General features: G+C 39.2%; 1 protein-coding gene across 1 annotated transcript in view; it reads left to right on the forward strand.

Annotated features, from left to right (window-relative positions):
- LOC127644674 (dihydropyrimidine dehydrogenase [NADP(+)]-like) overlaps positions 1 to 17785 on the forward strand; it is a 210900-nt gene that overhangs the window by 96835 nt on the left and 96280 nt on the right. Inside the window, exons 12-13 of the mRNA XM_052127984.1 lie at positions 7885 to 8069; positions 10196 to 10411. Of these exons, the coding sequence (XP_051983944.1) occupies positions 7885 to 8069; positions 10196 to 10411 (401 nt within the window). The remainder of the gene's footprint in view (positions 1 to 7884; positions 8070 to 10195; positions 10412 to 17785) is intronic.

Raw genomic sequence — 17785 nt, forward strand, 5'->3', positions numbered from 1 at the left:
CTACAAAGAGACGGAAGGGCATCTTTAAGAAGACATTCACATCAATGTATTTGCTCTAATAGCTAAGGGTGTGACAATACACTTAGCTCACGAGACAAGACGATAAACGATACAGGGTTCACGAAAACGAGACGAGACAATATTTTAACACTATATACAAGACTGGTCTTTTATTTGACTTGCGGATGGGTGAAACCACTATTTTCTTTTCGAATCGATACCAAGTACTTTTAGGCCAGTATTTTTATGAATTCTTTGGATAAAATTAGTAACTCTGCTGGTGACATCATTGGATGCACCTGTAACAGGGCTATAAATAGATGCGTCACAGGTGCATTGTCAGATCTTTTGTCTTCAGATCACTCTGTGTGTGTGTGTGTGTGCTTCATGAGTCTGTCAGAAACGTTCTACTTTCCTCTGTTAGGAGTAAGAATTGTTAGGCAGTGCGCAGAAACCTTTCTCTTTTCTTAAAAAAAAAAGAAGGAAAAGAATGACTGATAAACAAAGCAAACAGTTCTGTTTTGTGTGTTTGGGGGAAGAGCATGCTGCTCTTGCATTGCGGCAGGGCGGGTGCAAGCATTGCGATCTGTTTACAGTCAAAATGCTTCACATTCGTCTCGCTTACTTCCAAGAGCCAGCGCCCACTCTTTCATCATGGGGCTCTCGCATACATCTGGCTGGGGAGCGAGAAACGGGTCCGTCCCTTTTGCTTGCTCTCTCCCCAGATCCAGCTGATCCTTCTCGTAAGCCTGAAGCGTGCCTCGGCACCTCTTCGGTTCACGAGGGGGACGCTGAACCTCTGTACATTCCACGCACAATAATAAAGCGTCTGAGGAATTACTCGAGTTGGTTACTCAGGCTGTGGCCAGACTATAGTTAGACTGGCCACGTGAACAAGAAACGCCCCCAAATGCTCAAAACTAGAAGACAGATTTCTGTCTGGTGGCCAAAAATAAATAAATGAAAAACACCACCTCTGGTGTTTTGAGAGTTAGCGGTTTCCAGCTAAATGTTGGGTGTTCCGTTGCTTCCTACCTTAGTCCAGGACACGGGACACTTGACATCCCCTCAACAGGAAGTGTCAGAACCGATACCCATCTCAGAGAACCTGGCAGCATGGAAACTACTGCCAGGTGGTTCTATGTGGGTCCTGAGAACAGTAGAAAAAGGCTACAGAATTTAATTTGTTCGCCATCCTCCTCGTTTCAACGGCGTGTTTCCCACTACCGTGAAACCGGAGTAAGCATGTTTACCGTGGAATGAACTGCAAAATCTCTTGGATAAAGGGGCCATAGAACATGTTCCCCTTCCAGAGAGATAGTCAGGTTACTACAGCAGATACTTCCTGGTTTCCAAGGAGGATGGGGGCTTGCGTCCGATCTTTGACCTTCAAGGCTTGAATCGCTCCAAGGGCGTTAAAGTTCAAGATGCTAACCGTCAAGGTGGTCGTGTCTCAAATCCAACATCGCGATTGGTTGGTCACGATCGATCTCATGCACGCGTACTTTCATATAGAAAGTCTGCCACAACACAGGAAGTTCCTGAGGTTCGCTTTTGTGGGCGAAGCTTTCCAATATCAGGTTCTTCCATTCGTCTAGCCTTATCACCCCGCACATTCACGGAATGCATGGATGCAGCACTGGCTCCTTTGCGACTCCGGGGCATCCGCATTCTAAATTATAAGGTGTGTGTGTGTGTGTGTTCGCGTGATATGAGCGTGAAGCAATCATCTCTGTTTCCGCAACTGCTTTCGGGTCCTTGAATAACATATAACTTGCAAGTAAGGGCAGCCAGTGGACTTTCTGGTGTCCTCCTAGGGTAAGATGGAGTTGGTGCCAGATGCAGACTGCGTAGTCTGCTTATTGGGAGTGGCGGTACCAGGGTTTCCGTTGTCCGGTAATTACCGGACATTGGCCGGTAAAAAAATTAAATGTCCGACAAAATTAAATCTCTCCGGTCAAATTGTCCGATTAAAATTGCCTAATAATCCCGTCCCCCTAACACAATCTGAATTTGAGAATAAGCCTAAAATGTATAAAGCAAAAATACACCGATTTCTTGCTATGTTATAAAGGAACAGGCTCTATCGTTTGAAAGTTATGAAACAACATCGCATGCTGCATTTCAAATAAAGCGCACGCCTAAAACGGCTGCAATATAGACCTAAACAACGAACGATTGAGTGAGACGTTTCAAATATGGCCAGGCCCAGGCAGACTAGCTTTAAAAGCTTTTTTCAGAGGCCAGACGATGGTGAATCAGGAACATCTCATTATAGATAGATCAGTGCTTCTAATCCGCGCATTCGTGAGTTTTTTTTTCTCTATCATCAAAACTGAATAGCCTGTGTTCATCAGTGCATGGTTACAGTCTATATCAAGCAGGGACACGTTTGTGTGCATTTTATTTTGTGATTTCACCGGAATTAATAGAGAGTCTCCGCAACGGCGATAGATTGAAACGCGCGTCCTAGTGAAGATTGCGCAACTCGCGCAGCGCGTCGTCCATGCAACTGATAGCAGCGGACACGAGCGCTCAGCTTGATTTCAAAAACAACAGATTTTAGCGCTAGATCTCTTATTTAATAACGGACTAAATGAATGATCTGCTAGTTAACTGGAGATGTTTTATTTATTTGTATTAGGTACATCTGTGCCTCAATGTTTCAAAAAGTGAATGTGTGTGAAACCTCAGTAAAAAACAATTGCCGTTGATTGACGCCATGAAATCGAACGTTCATGTTTTTTTTTTTTCGTCTATTTGAAAGTTAAGCTAATAATAATATGTTGCATTCTATACGGCCTGATTATGTCATTTTTTAAGTTACATAGACTGCCTCCAATTTTCCTCAACTTGACTAATTAAGAGGCGATATATTTGACCGGCATATCATCAAAATGTCCGTAAAACGAAACCTCTGCCGGTCACTTTGACCGGCACCATTATTTTCTAGCGGAAACTCTGGGCGGTACTGTACGAGTCTCTTGAGACCTGGTGGATTTTAGTTGTCTTTGCATAGTGCTTGTGTTAGCCACGGTGTATGGCACTATTTTCTTACAGTACTTACATATTTTTCGTGTCTTGTCACATTCTCTGCCATTTAATATTTCCACCGGGTATCCAAAATGTTGCCACAAACTATTTAAATGTGGCAGGGGCATCTTCTATCCTTATCTACGTTGAAATATCATCACACCCCTACTAATAGCGGAAATATACTTTTTGCTCAGAAGCGCCCAGGGACATACTCTGCACTGATCATGCAGACGGAGAGAAAGCCACTGGAATGCGGCGTATATCCAACAGCACTTCTTGTTGAGAGATGAATGGACCAGCAGTGGAATTCAGCTTGCTGACACACAACCGCTCGCTCCGAATAAGAAATCTGAATGAGTGGATGCATTCCAGCTCCTTTTATACCCATATGTGTGGGGGAGTGGCATGTAAATTCCACTCACCAATTATCTTTGGCCTTTTCTCAAAGATCTGAGGTGCTTGGGGCTCACAAGAGCAACCCCTAGTGTTACTACATTGAAACAACATCGAGTCAGTGACAGAAGGGGAACCATATTTACCACATTTATTTCCAAGATAACTGAATGGCACTTAAATGCAATTACATTGAGGTCATGTAACAATGCAGCCTCCTACTGTTTGAAATGTTTATCATTGCATAATGCCAATTGTTTCACCGACAATTATTTTATTAGTAGGCCATATACAGTATGCTCTGCACAGTATTCAGTAAGTAGTAAGCTAATATTCCATTCCGAGCATAGCCTGGTTCTGATGTTTGCTGTAGTGTATAAGAATATTAACATGTGCTGAATATCTGAGAGCACATGTTGGTCTTACTATGGTCTATGTGAAAGATTTCCCAAGCGAGCCATTAGAGAAAGCAGACTTTTCCCTCGTCAATAAGCATTCAGCACCACCCCACTTATCTTTCCTTAGCAGATTTTAGTAGCCGCAGTGTGATAACCATCACTCTGAAGGAGAGGCAAGAGATGATAAGACCCTCAAACACAAGAGCCTCGTTTCATTATGGGAATCCATTATCAATCCACCATCACAAATACAACCTTATTTCACCAGATTAGCCAAAAACATCCACTACACATTCACATATTATGGTTGGATCACATATACTGAGGTTATTGCTTGTATATAAAGCGTATACACACAAGGATACACAAGGATCAGAAATTAATCGGGGCTCAGGGCATCAATGTCACTAAAAGTGACCAGAATGCACCAGTTTTTTTTAGTTTGAGTGGCAAAGAGTGCCCCAGTAGTGAGTTCCTCTTTTTTAATCTAACAATTTATATATTTCTTATTATTTGATTAGCCTATATAGTAATTGGTTTAGTTTAAGTTTAGTACATCTGCAGAATTTATAGTGACCTGTATTCAATGTCTCAAAGGTGAATGTTGTTGAATGTGTAGTTAATATGACGTGTTGTTTTATGAAAAAAATTTAATTAAACTTATTTTAACTCAAATAATTTATAATTAAATCAAAATCTAAAATGAAACTAGACAGCTCTATAATTTATATGATGTTGTATTTAATGTTGATTTTATTTTATAGGTTACAGCCTACATGTTCATTTCTGACACTGACACACATATGCTTATCTGTGTGTGTGTGTGTGTTATTTTAATTTGTTGGCACATATTCATTTGACTATTTTTCACATCCTCATTTTTTTTTTTTAAAAGTGTTCTTGTCCCAGTGTTGTTGCCCTCTGGCCGGCCTGTCATACATCATAAGCGCTGTAATGTCTCTGAGCCGAGAGTCGTTTCATCACATACTTGAAGCTCAGAGATAGCAAGCTTATAAATGCCACTCACTCCCTGCACCTTGCCCAAGATATGAATTGCTTATCAAATTCAATGGCCAGCGGAGGCAACAGAAGAGACTTGCATTGCGGAGTAAAGAAGAGAAAAGATAAGATAGCTAGAAATTCTCCCCCTGCAATCTTGGGTGGGCAGGACGGCCGGTGATTCGATCACCAACAGCCAGCAGGATGGGCAGCTGACTGGCTACTTTTGCCTTTGTGGAGATCCTTTGCTGGAAACCCTTAAGCAAAATATTTTCAGATGCAGAGGTCTTGAAATAGGATTGAAATATGCTCACAATTTAAATGTGAAAATGACAGTGTCTTTTTTACTCTTTGTTCACTATTTTTTGGCTGAAATGAAAAATGTCTGAGTTTGGTTTTTCAGGGATTTTCCACAGCCCCCCTGGCTATTTGAAAAGGACACCCGGGTTTCTGCTGACCCCAGTTTGTGAAATGTTGCAATGGCAGTGAGAAGGGTGGGGCCAGGTGTGCGGAATCACAACCCGGCCCCCGCACTCTACCCTCCGCCCTGCCACAGTTGAATTAAAGAGTAGCCCTTTTATTGGAAGGCATTAGCAAAACATTACCTAATTTTGGTCAAAAGGAATCACTTTTGATTCAAAGTCATCGTTTACTCGCTGTCATGTCGTTCCAAACCTATATGGTATAATTTTTTCAATTGAACAAAAATGCATAATTGTGACTTAGGTTTTTTCTTAGTGACTACAACTGTTCAAAACGTTAAAAAAGTACCGTAATAGTAGTTCATACAAATCCATATTCAAGTCCTCTGAAGGCATACAGTAGGTTTATGTGAGAAATAAATCTAAAATCATTATTCACAGGTAATCTTCCCCTCCAGTGACCAGATGAACTTATTACGTTTTTGAAGAAATCATTCAGTGCGATTTGGGAATCAGGTAAACCTGTTTATTGTAAAGAACCAGCTCAAAAGGACGATTTATACATGAATCCAACATCTCTATTGAGAGCTGCAGTTGAGAGGAAGATTTGTCAGTGAATAATTACTTAAATTTCCATCCTTTTCTGACACAAAGCTATCATATGTCTTCAGATGTCATATGGGCTATTTTTATGGTATTTACTTTAGTGTTTTTTGGCATATTTAGAGCTTGACAGACATGATTATTATGAACAGTCGTTGTTTGGAAAAGAGTAGTGTGAACTTTCTTCCAAATTCTCCTTTTGTGTTTCATGGAACAAATTAACAGCATATGGATTTCGAATTGGGTGGACTATTCCTTTAAGTGATATGTTTTTGCCTTTTGAAAACATGCATCCCACACGCTCGCTTTCATCCATCCGAAGTGGCTTCTTGTCCTCTACGCTGTTGCATTTCTTCATGCCAGCATTTTCCTCGTTGTATTTCTCATAACAGCGTGCATTCTGTCTGCTAATGGGGCTTGGCATTGAGCAGTTGAATGAGAAGTTACTCTAGAGATGTCTACTGGATTCTGAGAGGAGGCCATTTCATTTAAGGGGAAGATCTCAGGAGTCCCTTAGATTTGTCACACTCCACAGCCCTGGCATGTGTGCATGAGAGAGAGAGGAATGGGGGATGCAAACAGTAGGGTGTAAGGATGTTTTTTGTTTTTTGCTGAAAGTGATGAGGCCAGCAGGCTTCGTGATCAGTGGAGCATCAGGCAAGGAGAGCTGGCAGAGTGACTAGGGGATTGATCTATAAAAAAAGAAAAGGGAAAATAAACTCAACAATAACAGCCACGGCAAAAGAATCAACAAGGCCGTCAGGGTTGCAAATTCCTCTGCTTCTCTCATGGAGCCACCCAGAGAGACTGTCATTTCTTCTTCCAAAGACATGTCTTTATTATACATTTAAACAATATCCAGCATTAACTTAGTGAAAGGTATAGATGTATGGCGAGGTCCAAAACTGTGAGACCACTAGTGAAGATACTTCTATTTTGCATTTTTTGATAAGTTGAACTGAAAAATATACATATATCTGAAATAATAATAAAAAAAAAAATGTATATGGTATGTCCCCCTTTTCCTTTAAGGACAGCATTCACTTGTGCTGGCATGGACTCCACAAGTTTGCATAAACCTGATGATCCTTGTGTTTCCAGCAAAGACTATTTCCAAAGAGTATTTTGTGCGCTTCAGTCGAAGGAAATCTGACCTTTTGTACAAAGTCGTTAACATGGTCTATGTCACAAGTGTGCTTATTTGATTAGTCACTTTAGTGACCTAGAAATAGTGCTTTATCTTAAAGGGATAGTTATGCTGTTCCAAACCTGTGTGATTTTCTTTTCCCAATGTAACACAAAAGATGTAAGTCAAACTATTAACCTCAGTCACCATTCACTTTCATTGTATCTTTTTTTTTTTACAATAAAAGTGAATAGGCAAGCATTCTGCCTAACATCATCACTGAAGAATGAGAGTCAAAGGGGTAAGGAACCACATGAGAGTAAATACATAATGAAATAAATTTACTTTTTTGTGTAAACTATCCTTAAAAAATGTTAAAGTTTTTTTGTTTGTTTGTTTTTATACAGTCTGTATAAGAATCCTAAAACTTTTTGTTCATTTTCTAGTTTGAGATTTGTATGTGTAATTTTTTTTATATTTAAATACTTGCTTCTATTTGAGCTTAATATACATAAACAGCGGATGTTGATTTTCCCAAAGTGTGTAAACACTGTGGCTTTCAAAACTTTAGTCTCTTGAGAATCCCAAAAAGCCAGACACAGCAACTATCTAACGTGTGATTTTGTGGCAGGTCTGTTTGTTTGTTTGACCAATGGAAGAGTTTTTGAGAATCCAAATTGAAAACAAAAATTATTCTTGCAATTGGGTTTGGCGTTGTTGTGGCAGAGAAATTACACACTTAACATTTAAATTCAATTTTTAATCACAGATTTTCAATTTGTTGTTTGACTTTTGGACCCCACTGTATATATTGGTTGTATATGCCCTGCTTAGTTTTAGTTATAATCAACATATATTCACTTAATTTTCATTTCTTTTATCTGTTTGACGTTGTGTGTTGGAACAGTGAAAAGTGCCATGGAGCCAATCAAGATGAATGGATGGGGGACACCTGAGGTGAACAGCGAAACCATGCAGACCAGTGAACCCTGGGTGTTTGCAGGCGGAGACATCGCCAGCTTGGCCAATACCACCGTTGAATCTGTCAATGATGGCAAACAAGCTTCCTGGCACATCCATAAGTACATCCAGGTGGGCTCTCCACTTAATAAGCTAATCCATCTAATTCTGCATTTGGATGTCTTACACAGCATACTTAGTATTTGGCCACATTTGTGTGTCACTCTAAAAGCATGCTTCACATTATGTGTCAGTGCCAGCAATTTTCAGCATTAGCGCGGCACTCAAAGTTTTACGCTAAAAAAATTTAGCGCGGGGGCATAATTCCATTGGGACTTTTCTCTCAAGGTGACATCTTGAGTGCTTTTTGGCTTAGGCACTCAAAGAGAAGTTTTTTTTCCCCTTAGTTTTTCAAGCAGGAGACTATTTTCTGTGATTTCACAATAAGGCCTAAGTAGCAGCATAAAGAGAAGGTTCATGCAGAGGTTAATCGCTAATGTAACTGTGGCCAGAGGAAGCCACACTGGAGTGTTTGTTCAACTAAATCCATTTCCCTCCCCCAATACCATTCTGTAATTTCGGACTACATTGAAAGAGCTGGTCAAATATTTGCTAATGGGTTCAGTAGTTCAAGATCGCATAAAGCAGTGGAAGATCACATTTGTTGTGGGTGTTGTTTAAATTTTTGTTATAGAAGTTTTAGTTTAAGTTTGGATTTTCAGCAGGATGAGACATTAATTCCTTCAGTATACTTGTTTATCTGTGTGCTTTAGCTTTCAAAAAGTGTTTTTTCACTAGTATACTCTTGAAGAAAGGAATACAAAAGTAGAAAAGCCCCTCATCAATTCCCAATCTGAAAGAATACAATACAGTTGCAGTGTCTGATCAGGGACAGGGGTGGTTCTAGACCATTTTGACTGGGGGTGGGGGGTGCTTGTAGGGGGGCAACTGTATTAAACCTTAAGTGTCCCCTGTACACATATTATTATTTTTTTGCTGTTTTAATATTTGCGGCTGTTTTAATATTTGTGGATATGCAATTTTGTAAAGACAACAAAAGATTCACCAAATCTGAGTAAAAGGCGTATTGACACAGGGGCATACCCACCCCCCACCTCACACAGAACTGCCCCTAATCAGGGTGAATATAGTCAAGGCTGAAGGCTGTTGTTAAGCTCGATGCAAAGTGGAATGAATATACATTATGTGTCTGTATTCACAATAGATGAAGTTACTGTTTACAAACAAAAACGCTGGCTGGCGGCACTTCCAGGTTCTTTTTGCAACCCAGAAAAGAACTGCTTTCAAAAAAGTGGTAATTTGTCAGGTTAAAACACCCTGTTTTGAGATTTGGTATTTAAAAAAAAGGATAGTTCACCTCTCATAATTTACTCACTCTCATGCTATCCCAGATGTGCATGACTTTCTTTCTTCAGCCAAACACAAACGAAGATTTTTAGAAAAGAATCTCTGCTTTGTAGGTGCATACAATGCAAGTGAATGGTAATCAGAATAGTTGCACTTTATACCTACCTTTGTAGCTCCAAAAATCACATAAAGGAAACATAAAAGTAATCCAAATGACTCCTGGTCAAATCAATGTCATCTGAAGTAATAAAATAGGTGTGGGTGTGAAGAAGAACAATATGTTAGTCTTTTTTACACTAAATCTCCACTTTAACTTTCACTTGAAACTAAACAGGCACCACATGTGAAAATATTACATTACACTTACATTTTGATCTGTTTCTCACCCACACCTATTATATAGCTTCTGAAGACATGGATTTAACCATTGGAGTCTTAAGAATTAATTTTATGTTTCCTTTATGTGAATTTTGGAGCTACAAATGTAGATATACATCTATGCTTATTACCATTCACTTGCATTGTATGGACCTACAGAGCTGAAATATTCTTCTTAAAATCTTAATTTGGGTTCAGCAGAAGAAAGAAAGTCATACACATCTGGGATTTCATGAGGGTGAGTAAATTATGAGAATTTTCATTTTTGGGTGAACTTTCTCTTCAACTCTGACCACAAATGGTTTTTAATTTTTAAAGTGTAGCTGCTGTGACAGATATGAGGCCAATTACAATCTAACATACATGAAGGATCACTATGAAACATCTAACGGGAAGAACAAATGGACAAACATTTGTTTATAAAATGTTTTTTATTTTTTTTTTATTTTTAAGTTAACTCTTTAAATGCCATCCCTCCTCTAGTAAGCATGGATTGTGTGTTTTCTCCGCAGACCCTCCATGGTAATACAGTAAGCACTACTCCCAAACTGCCCTTGTTCCACTGTGCAATCGATACCGTGGACATCAGCGTTGAGATGTGCGGGATTAAGTTCCCGAACCCCTTTGGACTGGCCAGCGCTCCCCCCACAACCAGCGCAGCCATGATACACAGGGCTTTCGAGCAGGGCTGGGGCTTCGCCCTCACCAAGACTTTTGGTCTGGACAAGGTACAGTATATTTACAGAACACAAGCACATGTGCAGGAAAGTCAACATGCAGCATGCCATAGGCTTCACGTGCACTTATGGATTTGGATAGTGTGTTTGTGTGGGAACTGTACCTGATATCTGCATTACAAAGTATCTGCAGAGCACATTCTTTTGTACAATATCATAGAAGCATATGAAAGCTCCAGCATCGGTCAATGCTAACAATAATGTTAGCCTTTCCAGCTTGTGAAACAGCTTAACATACACACACACAAACACACATATGCACTCACGAACAACAGCCATAATGAGCCACATTCTGGTAGCTTGAAAAAAACCAACAACCCCCCATTAGACAGCCATGCATCTGCCTTGTTAGCAATGTAACATTTGTTCTTGACAGGAGGTAAAAAAAAAGGAAAGAAAAATAGGCATGAGTTGTTTATTGATCTCTAGCAGAAAATCTTTTTGTTTTAATTTACTTTCTAATTTAAGTGATGGGAAAATTAATCTGTAACATCTGTTTGTTCTGGGCTTACTGGCAGTCCTTGATTAGTGGAGCTAGAAATGGAAATAGAATATAAAAAAGAGAGAAAAGAAAGGAGAAGAGAGGCAGAACGCAGGGTTTGAGTCGTATCAGACATCGCCATGGCAACGCTAAAAGGCGTCTGCACAGCTCTTCGATCATAGCTTCAATTTCACAAGGAATTTCAGAAAGCAAATGACAACGTTTAAGGGCCTTCAAAGAAAAAATAGCAAGGCACTGAACATTTTCAAAGAAAGAAATTTGAAGGATCAATCTTTAAAAACAGTATTCAAGTTTTGCTTGGAATATGGTAATTTTGTGTAAGTTATTTCTCTGCAGAACTCTGGGGGTCCTGTGACCGTTTGATTTAACTCATCTCTTTGGATACTTCGCCCATGTAAACAGCAAAACCCTAGAATGGAGTTAAAGGGATAGTTCACTATAAATTAAAATATCTCGTCATTTACTCACCCTTGTGTTGTCCTAAACCCATAGAACTCTCTGTCTTCTATGGAACACAAAATAACATATTAGGCAAAATGACAGCCTCAGTCACCATTTACTTCCATTGTCTGAAAAAAGTCCATAACATTTAGGGATGCCCCTATACCGATACTGGTATCGGTATCTTGTTTGATACTGCGTTTATGTACTGCTGTATATATATATATATATTCTGTGGAAGGGACAGGACTAAAAAATTCGGTCGGAATGTAATGATAGGATGTCCTTCCTGTCTGTCAGTCTATGTTTGCATACCGCAGTGCAACTTGTTCGCGCAGACAATCACACGTCATCAGTGCGGGCTCCTTGATGCTCTGCAGAGAATTATGTTTGTTATTATTGTAATTTCTAACTTGGGAATGAGACATGAGGTAATCTGAAATCGTTGCGATCGATTCCACCAACATGTCTCTCCTCCTGGCGCTTAGACTCTGCTCAGTGTGTGTGTGTGTGTGTGTGTGTGTGTGTGTGTGTGTGTGTGTGTGTGTGTGTGATAGAGGAGGCAAAGCTTTGGAGACACCTCTGAAGCGAGGGTGGGCTCAATGCTTTAAAAGCTAGCATGCTAACTGCTAGCCTCTCTGGATTACATACCCTAGCTTTAAGGGTGAACTATCCCTTTAATATTTTTTGTAGAGAGATAAGGCCATATTTCAACAAATAAAGCTCATATTGCTCTTCACGTGCTAGAATGACTGCCTCGCTCAATTATTCCCTCTCCAAGGCAGGAAAAAACAAACCCATCTGTCTCAACATGTTCTCTGTGCCTCATGCAGTGCTGTTATTAGAACATAGTGGTCTTTGTTTTAATATCCTCTTATCCTGCATTGAGCCGAACTAAGGTGGACCTTCCGCTAAGGCCACATGACATGAATAGCGCACGGAAAACCCCTCAATTGACACAGTGTATATGAAAACTGCCGCCGGTGTGTATGTGCGTTGAATCGCTACTATACCTAGCGTTAACGGGCGCTGAGCAAGCAGGTGGCACTTTTATTAATTAGAATTAATGAGAGATGCCTTGCGTGTGTAAATTATTTATTTTTCCCTTCTGTCTCAAGATGTGAGGCTTTGGGAATATGCACTACAATGGCTTGGAACAGGGCCCCCGGTTAACACACTCTTTTTACATGACAGCTAGATGTACTTCTCTCTTGTTCCTCATCAATGAAGATCTAAGAATCTGGTGATCGTCAGATCCATATGAGCAGATCACATGGTGTGAGATACATCAGATATGCAAATTGCTTAACCGTCAAATACTTAGGATTGAATTATAAAAACAAAACCCACCCAATGATGAATGAACCACTTTTCAGTTTTTGGTTATTGATCATGGCAGCAGTAATTGATAAAATGATGAAATAGATCATCATAACCAGGTTGATATCGAGACACACTGTGCAGTCGAGCACACTTTCAAAGTATCCCAGTCCCAGAAAGCCAGAAATCGGTAGTCTGCTGCATCCTCCATAATCGATCACTCAGAACCAATCTCCAGCATGCAAATAAGTTATTTGTTATATAAAGAGTTTTTTTGGTCTATTTATCATTTTCATAATTTCCATAAGTGACCCTGTGGATAAGACTAGCTTACCAGACCACATTTTTTTGGCCTGGTTAGTTTGGGCCTTAGGCTGGTGGACAACTATGCTGGTAAAGCTAGTCAACCAACATTGTTTTTGTTTTTTTGGTGAATCTTGTTGACCAAGGTAGTCTTGTTGCTTAAAAGTATAGTTCACCCAAAAATAAAAATTATCTCATCATTTACTCACCCTATGCCATCCCAGATGTATGTGACTTTGCTAAAGTTTTGAAGCTCCAAAAATCACATAAGGCATCATAGAAGTAATCCTTAAGACTCCAGTGGTTAAATCTATATCTTCAAAAGCGATATGATAGGTGTGAGTGAGAAACAGATCACTTTTTCATTTTTCTGATTGTGTTTTTGGTGGTTCACATTCCTCATGCATACTGCCTCCTACTGGGCAGGGAGTAGAATTTCAAGCAGAAAAGGACATTGTGGCAGCGGGGGCGTGGTGAAGCGCCCGTCCGGGAGAGGAAAGCTGTAAGGGCGCTTACACCTGAGCTAAATTATGCCTAACACCTGTCTCTAATTCCAGTGAGCACGAGGAGAGCGGCATAAAAGCAGACACAGAGCCTCCAGTAGGGGGAGAGACACATCAGTCTAGTGTTGGTGTGGTCCAAAGAGTCGAGAGTATTGTTTTAGTTACCTGACATATGTTTACGAGAAGTTTTGTTATAGAAAGTTGTGAGAACTGCTAAGTGGACATTAAAGAACCTTACCTGAGTGGAACGGCTTGTCTTCGTGTCCTCTTTGAACCTTTTAAAGACATAAATATTGATCTGTTTCTCACCCACACCTATCACATTTCTTCTGAAAATATTGATTAAAACACTGGAGTCATTTGGATTACTTTTCTGATGCCTTTATGTGCTTTTTGAAATGTCAAAATGTTGGCACTCATTCACTTGAATTGTATGGACCTACAGAGCTGAAATAGAAAAGCATGATGGTGAGTAAATCATTTTTTGGGTGAACTATCCCTTTAAGCTAGAGAAAAAGACGAACAGTACCAGCATCCAAAACACAACAGGGGAACTAGGCACTAAAACAATGCAGACAGTGCATGCACATTAACAGCACCATCAGTGGCCTGATTTCATTCTCGGCGAATTCCCCCCCGAGTAAGATTTGTAGAGCTGATGGGTGTTGAGATCTCTGATGGATCAGAACATTTAGGCGCAATTAGCCTTTTAAGTCTTCTTCGTGTGAGAGACTTAGCACAGCGTCACACTCTTCCACCGTGGTGCTGCTACAGACAGGCAGCTAGGAAGTTGCACGTCCACCCGTCAAAACGCCGGAGGGCTAAGAGGCCATCACTCAGGCAGAGCTAGGCTAATTGTACATGAGAATGAATGGCGGCTGCTATTGTTCTTTTATGGGAGCTTGATTGCCTATTACTCCTGTTCTTGAGCTCAGCAGTATCCTTAGCCATCGAAACAGCTGCTTAGAGATGATGTTAATGCAGGCTGATTTTTGATGGAGTTCATTATGCCCCTGCAGAGGGATGAATTTTAAAGTTAGTGAGAAAGGAGGCGAGCCGGATTTTTGCATGTGCAGAAAATATATTTCCCTCTCACTGACACATTCATCATAACATCGTCTGGGCCGCTTCTAACAAAGCTCCCCTGCTACACAACCACTTTCCCCTCTACTGATTTAGCCAGTTGGTTGTGGAGTGCCGAGACAGTGCTCGCTCGGTTTCCTGCATGAGAAATCAGCCCATCCCCTGCTGTTTAAAGCACATTCAATCATTGTCATAGCTCAGACAGGAGCTTATCATACCTCAGCTTTAAATCACACTACTCCAGGCCATGAGACTTAATATCTGCAGTGTAAAACTGGGATGGTAGCGTAGATGAGATCTGCATCACCTAATTGGCCTCTAATTGCATCGTGCTTTGCCCAATTAAGTTAGGGTTTATAAGGGTGGGAGTGAGCATATTTGTGTTCTTTCCGGACCATTCCCAGTGCTGTTTGAGTGTGATTGACAGATCTATTTCTGATCGGCAGATATTTTCATGTAAGTTCTCATAAAATATGTAACTCAATATGACATGCACATGTCTGCCAAGCCTCTAATTTAAAGCACAGTGTCATGGTTGAATATAATTTGGTCATCAATTAAAATTTTAGTGGTCCTGATAAAGTGTGCCTGGATTCTCTGACACATAGTCAACGTTAAAGAGACCAAGTCATGTCTCATTTCCCCAGTGTTATGGTTGGAGTTCTAAATTTTCTATTTGGTATGAGTTGGTTTACTATATGTTGCAGGTTATGTTAATACACCCTGTTGCCAGTTTATTTCATATTTTTTAAAATGTATTAGATGTAGGGGTTTCCTTTTTCACCAGATCAAACTTGAATTAAAAGCTGATTTTCTTTTCAATAATTTACATTTTTTTATTGATTGCTATCAGGATGTGAAGAGACTTTCAACCAGTATAACAAAAAAGATTGCACACCCTAGCTTTAAAACTTACATCATTTACTCACCATCATGTTGTACCAAATTTGTAGAGTTTCTTGCATTTTGTAAATAACATTTTAAGTTATTAATTTATAAAAAAATATTTTTTTTTTATAAATGCACACTCATTATTATTTTATTTTTTTTCGCATAGATATAACAATATTACATATTTCAGAATTTCTTGCATACTTTATATCGTGAAATTTTCACGCACAAAAAAAAATAAATAGATAAGCAGTTTATTTAAAGAACCTTGTCTAATCATCAGATTCTCTCATCATTTACTCACCCTCATGCCATTCCAGATGTGTATGACTTTCTTTCTTCAGCAGAACGCATATAATGTTGGTTGTATTTTCCCCATTAATTTATCTCATAGAGATTTCATAAAGTACTTCACAAAAGGTTCTAAGCCATGAACCCAACCAATAAGCTATGAGGCAAACCTTTAAAATGTGTACATTTTTAAGGTGCACATCTAATGAAGGTTAATTTTGTCTTTTAGGAATAGATTAGACTATAAATGGCTTTAAAGCTTATAGACATGGACTAAATGCCACAAAGCTCCAATTTTGATTTCATGGGGTCTTAAAGAGATCAGTTCACCCAAAAATGAACATTCTCACATAATTTAATTATATTATTATTATTATTATTGTAACATATTACAATATTTCAGCTCTGTAGGTCCATACAATCCAAGTAAATGGGTACCAACGTTTTGAAGTTCCAAAATGCACATAAAGGCAGCACAAAAGTAATTAAGTCATTTTTGTACAATAAATTCTCCTCTCTACCCAGTAGATATTCTTCTAAAACATGTTGTATGTGTTCAGCAGAAAAATTAAAGTCATACACATCTGGGATATCATGAGTATGAGTAAATGATGAGATAATTTTCATTTTTGGTTGAACTATCCCTTTAAAGTGCGACTTCAGTTCCATCTCTTCTAGATTGCTAATTCATAGAAAAAAATTGTGTTAGCTCTTTCAAACAGAAGCTCCAGATATTGTTCCACCAAGTTTGGTATTATTGTGTAGTTAACTAGAATTTCTGTGCTCTCTCACTCTCTCTCTCTCCTACTCAGTCCCTCATGCCCATGTGGGCCAGCAAGAGCAGGCAGGAAATCAATGGTGGCTGGGGACAGACGGCTGTCGTCCCACAATTAATGCCAATTTGTTAAGTGCACGTATCTCTGCAGGGAGACATGCTGTGGGCGGAACTCTCCCGCACTGATTCAGGCACCTTGAGTACACAACGCAACAGAGAGAGAGAGAGAGAGAGAGAGAGTTAGACAAAGAGAGTGAGAGAGGGTGGATGAGAATGATTCCAATGAATAGATCAGATTTCTTGGTTTGTTTGATGACAATGTGCAATCATTTAAATACTGTACTACATGCAGTGTGTTTAGTTGGTTATTTGGTAAGCTGTGAGTGTGTCTTTTTATAGGCTTATAGATCTTTGAGTATAGATTGTATTTCTGTTGTCCGATTAAGGAATGTGTTTAAAAACAGGACGATTTGAACAATGAAAACATTTACATTTATACAGTCTTTGCGAACAAAAGTCGTTTGTAAATCATCCTTGTCGAAGACATGACCTTTTGGGTTTTACACATTCCCTGACAGACTGTGCAATGGTCAGTGGAAGAGTTAGCCTTTTCTGTATTTGGGAAAAATGCAGAGGAGAAGAAAACGTTTGGAGGCAATCACCAGAAACATAATAAACAAACATATAGCTGAATGTAAACAAAATGTATTTATTTAGTTAAACATTACTATATAATCACTATTACTGCCTTCAGTTTAACCTGAGAAGCTTCTACAACATTTCATCAACTCAAGTTGAAAACTTGAAGAAGCCAAACTAAAACGAATACACTTTGAATGACACCAGAAGCATTTTTTTTTCTATTGTTCTGGTGGATAAAAAGCAAATGCACCTGCATCACTTCTAAACAACCTATATGATTTATTAATGCATGGTATCTAACATATTATTAATTCATTTGCATAACACAAACCACAAAGTTAAGTCATTTGCTTTATAATATTTCTATAAAAGATCTGTATTTTAATTTAATAAATTAATATTATGGAAATACAGCACTGCAAATGAAATAATTTCCCAAAATAATTAACTGCAAACTTGCTTTCCACAATCTTTCATGTTGACAGGCCCACAACACGGCAATAGAGTGCAACGGTGCCCATCAGCTTTTTAAGCCGTCTTGGTTGTATTTTCAACAAGCGTCAGATATGCTGACAATGTGTAAGTCACTGTGTCAAGTTAAATACAGTTTAATA

This window comes from Xyrauchen texanus, chromosome 6 (genome assembly GCF_025860055.1).
Source record: "Xyrauchen texanus isolate HMW12.3.18 chromosome 6, RBS_HiC_50CHRs, whole genome shotgun sequence".
Taxonomy (NCBI): Eukaryota; Metazoa; Chordata; class Actinopteri; order Cypriniformes; family Catostomidae; genus Xyrauchen; species Xyrauchen texanus.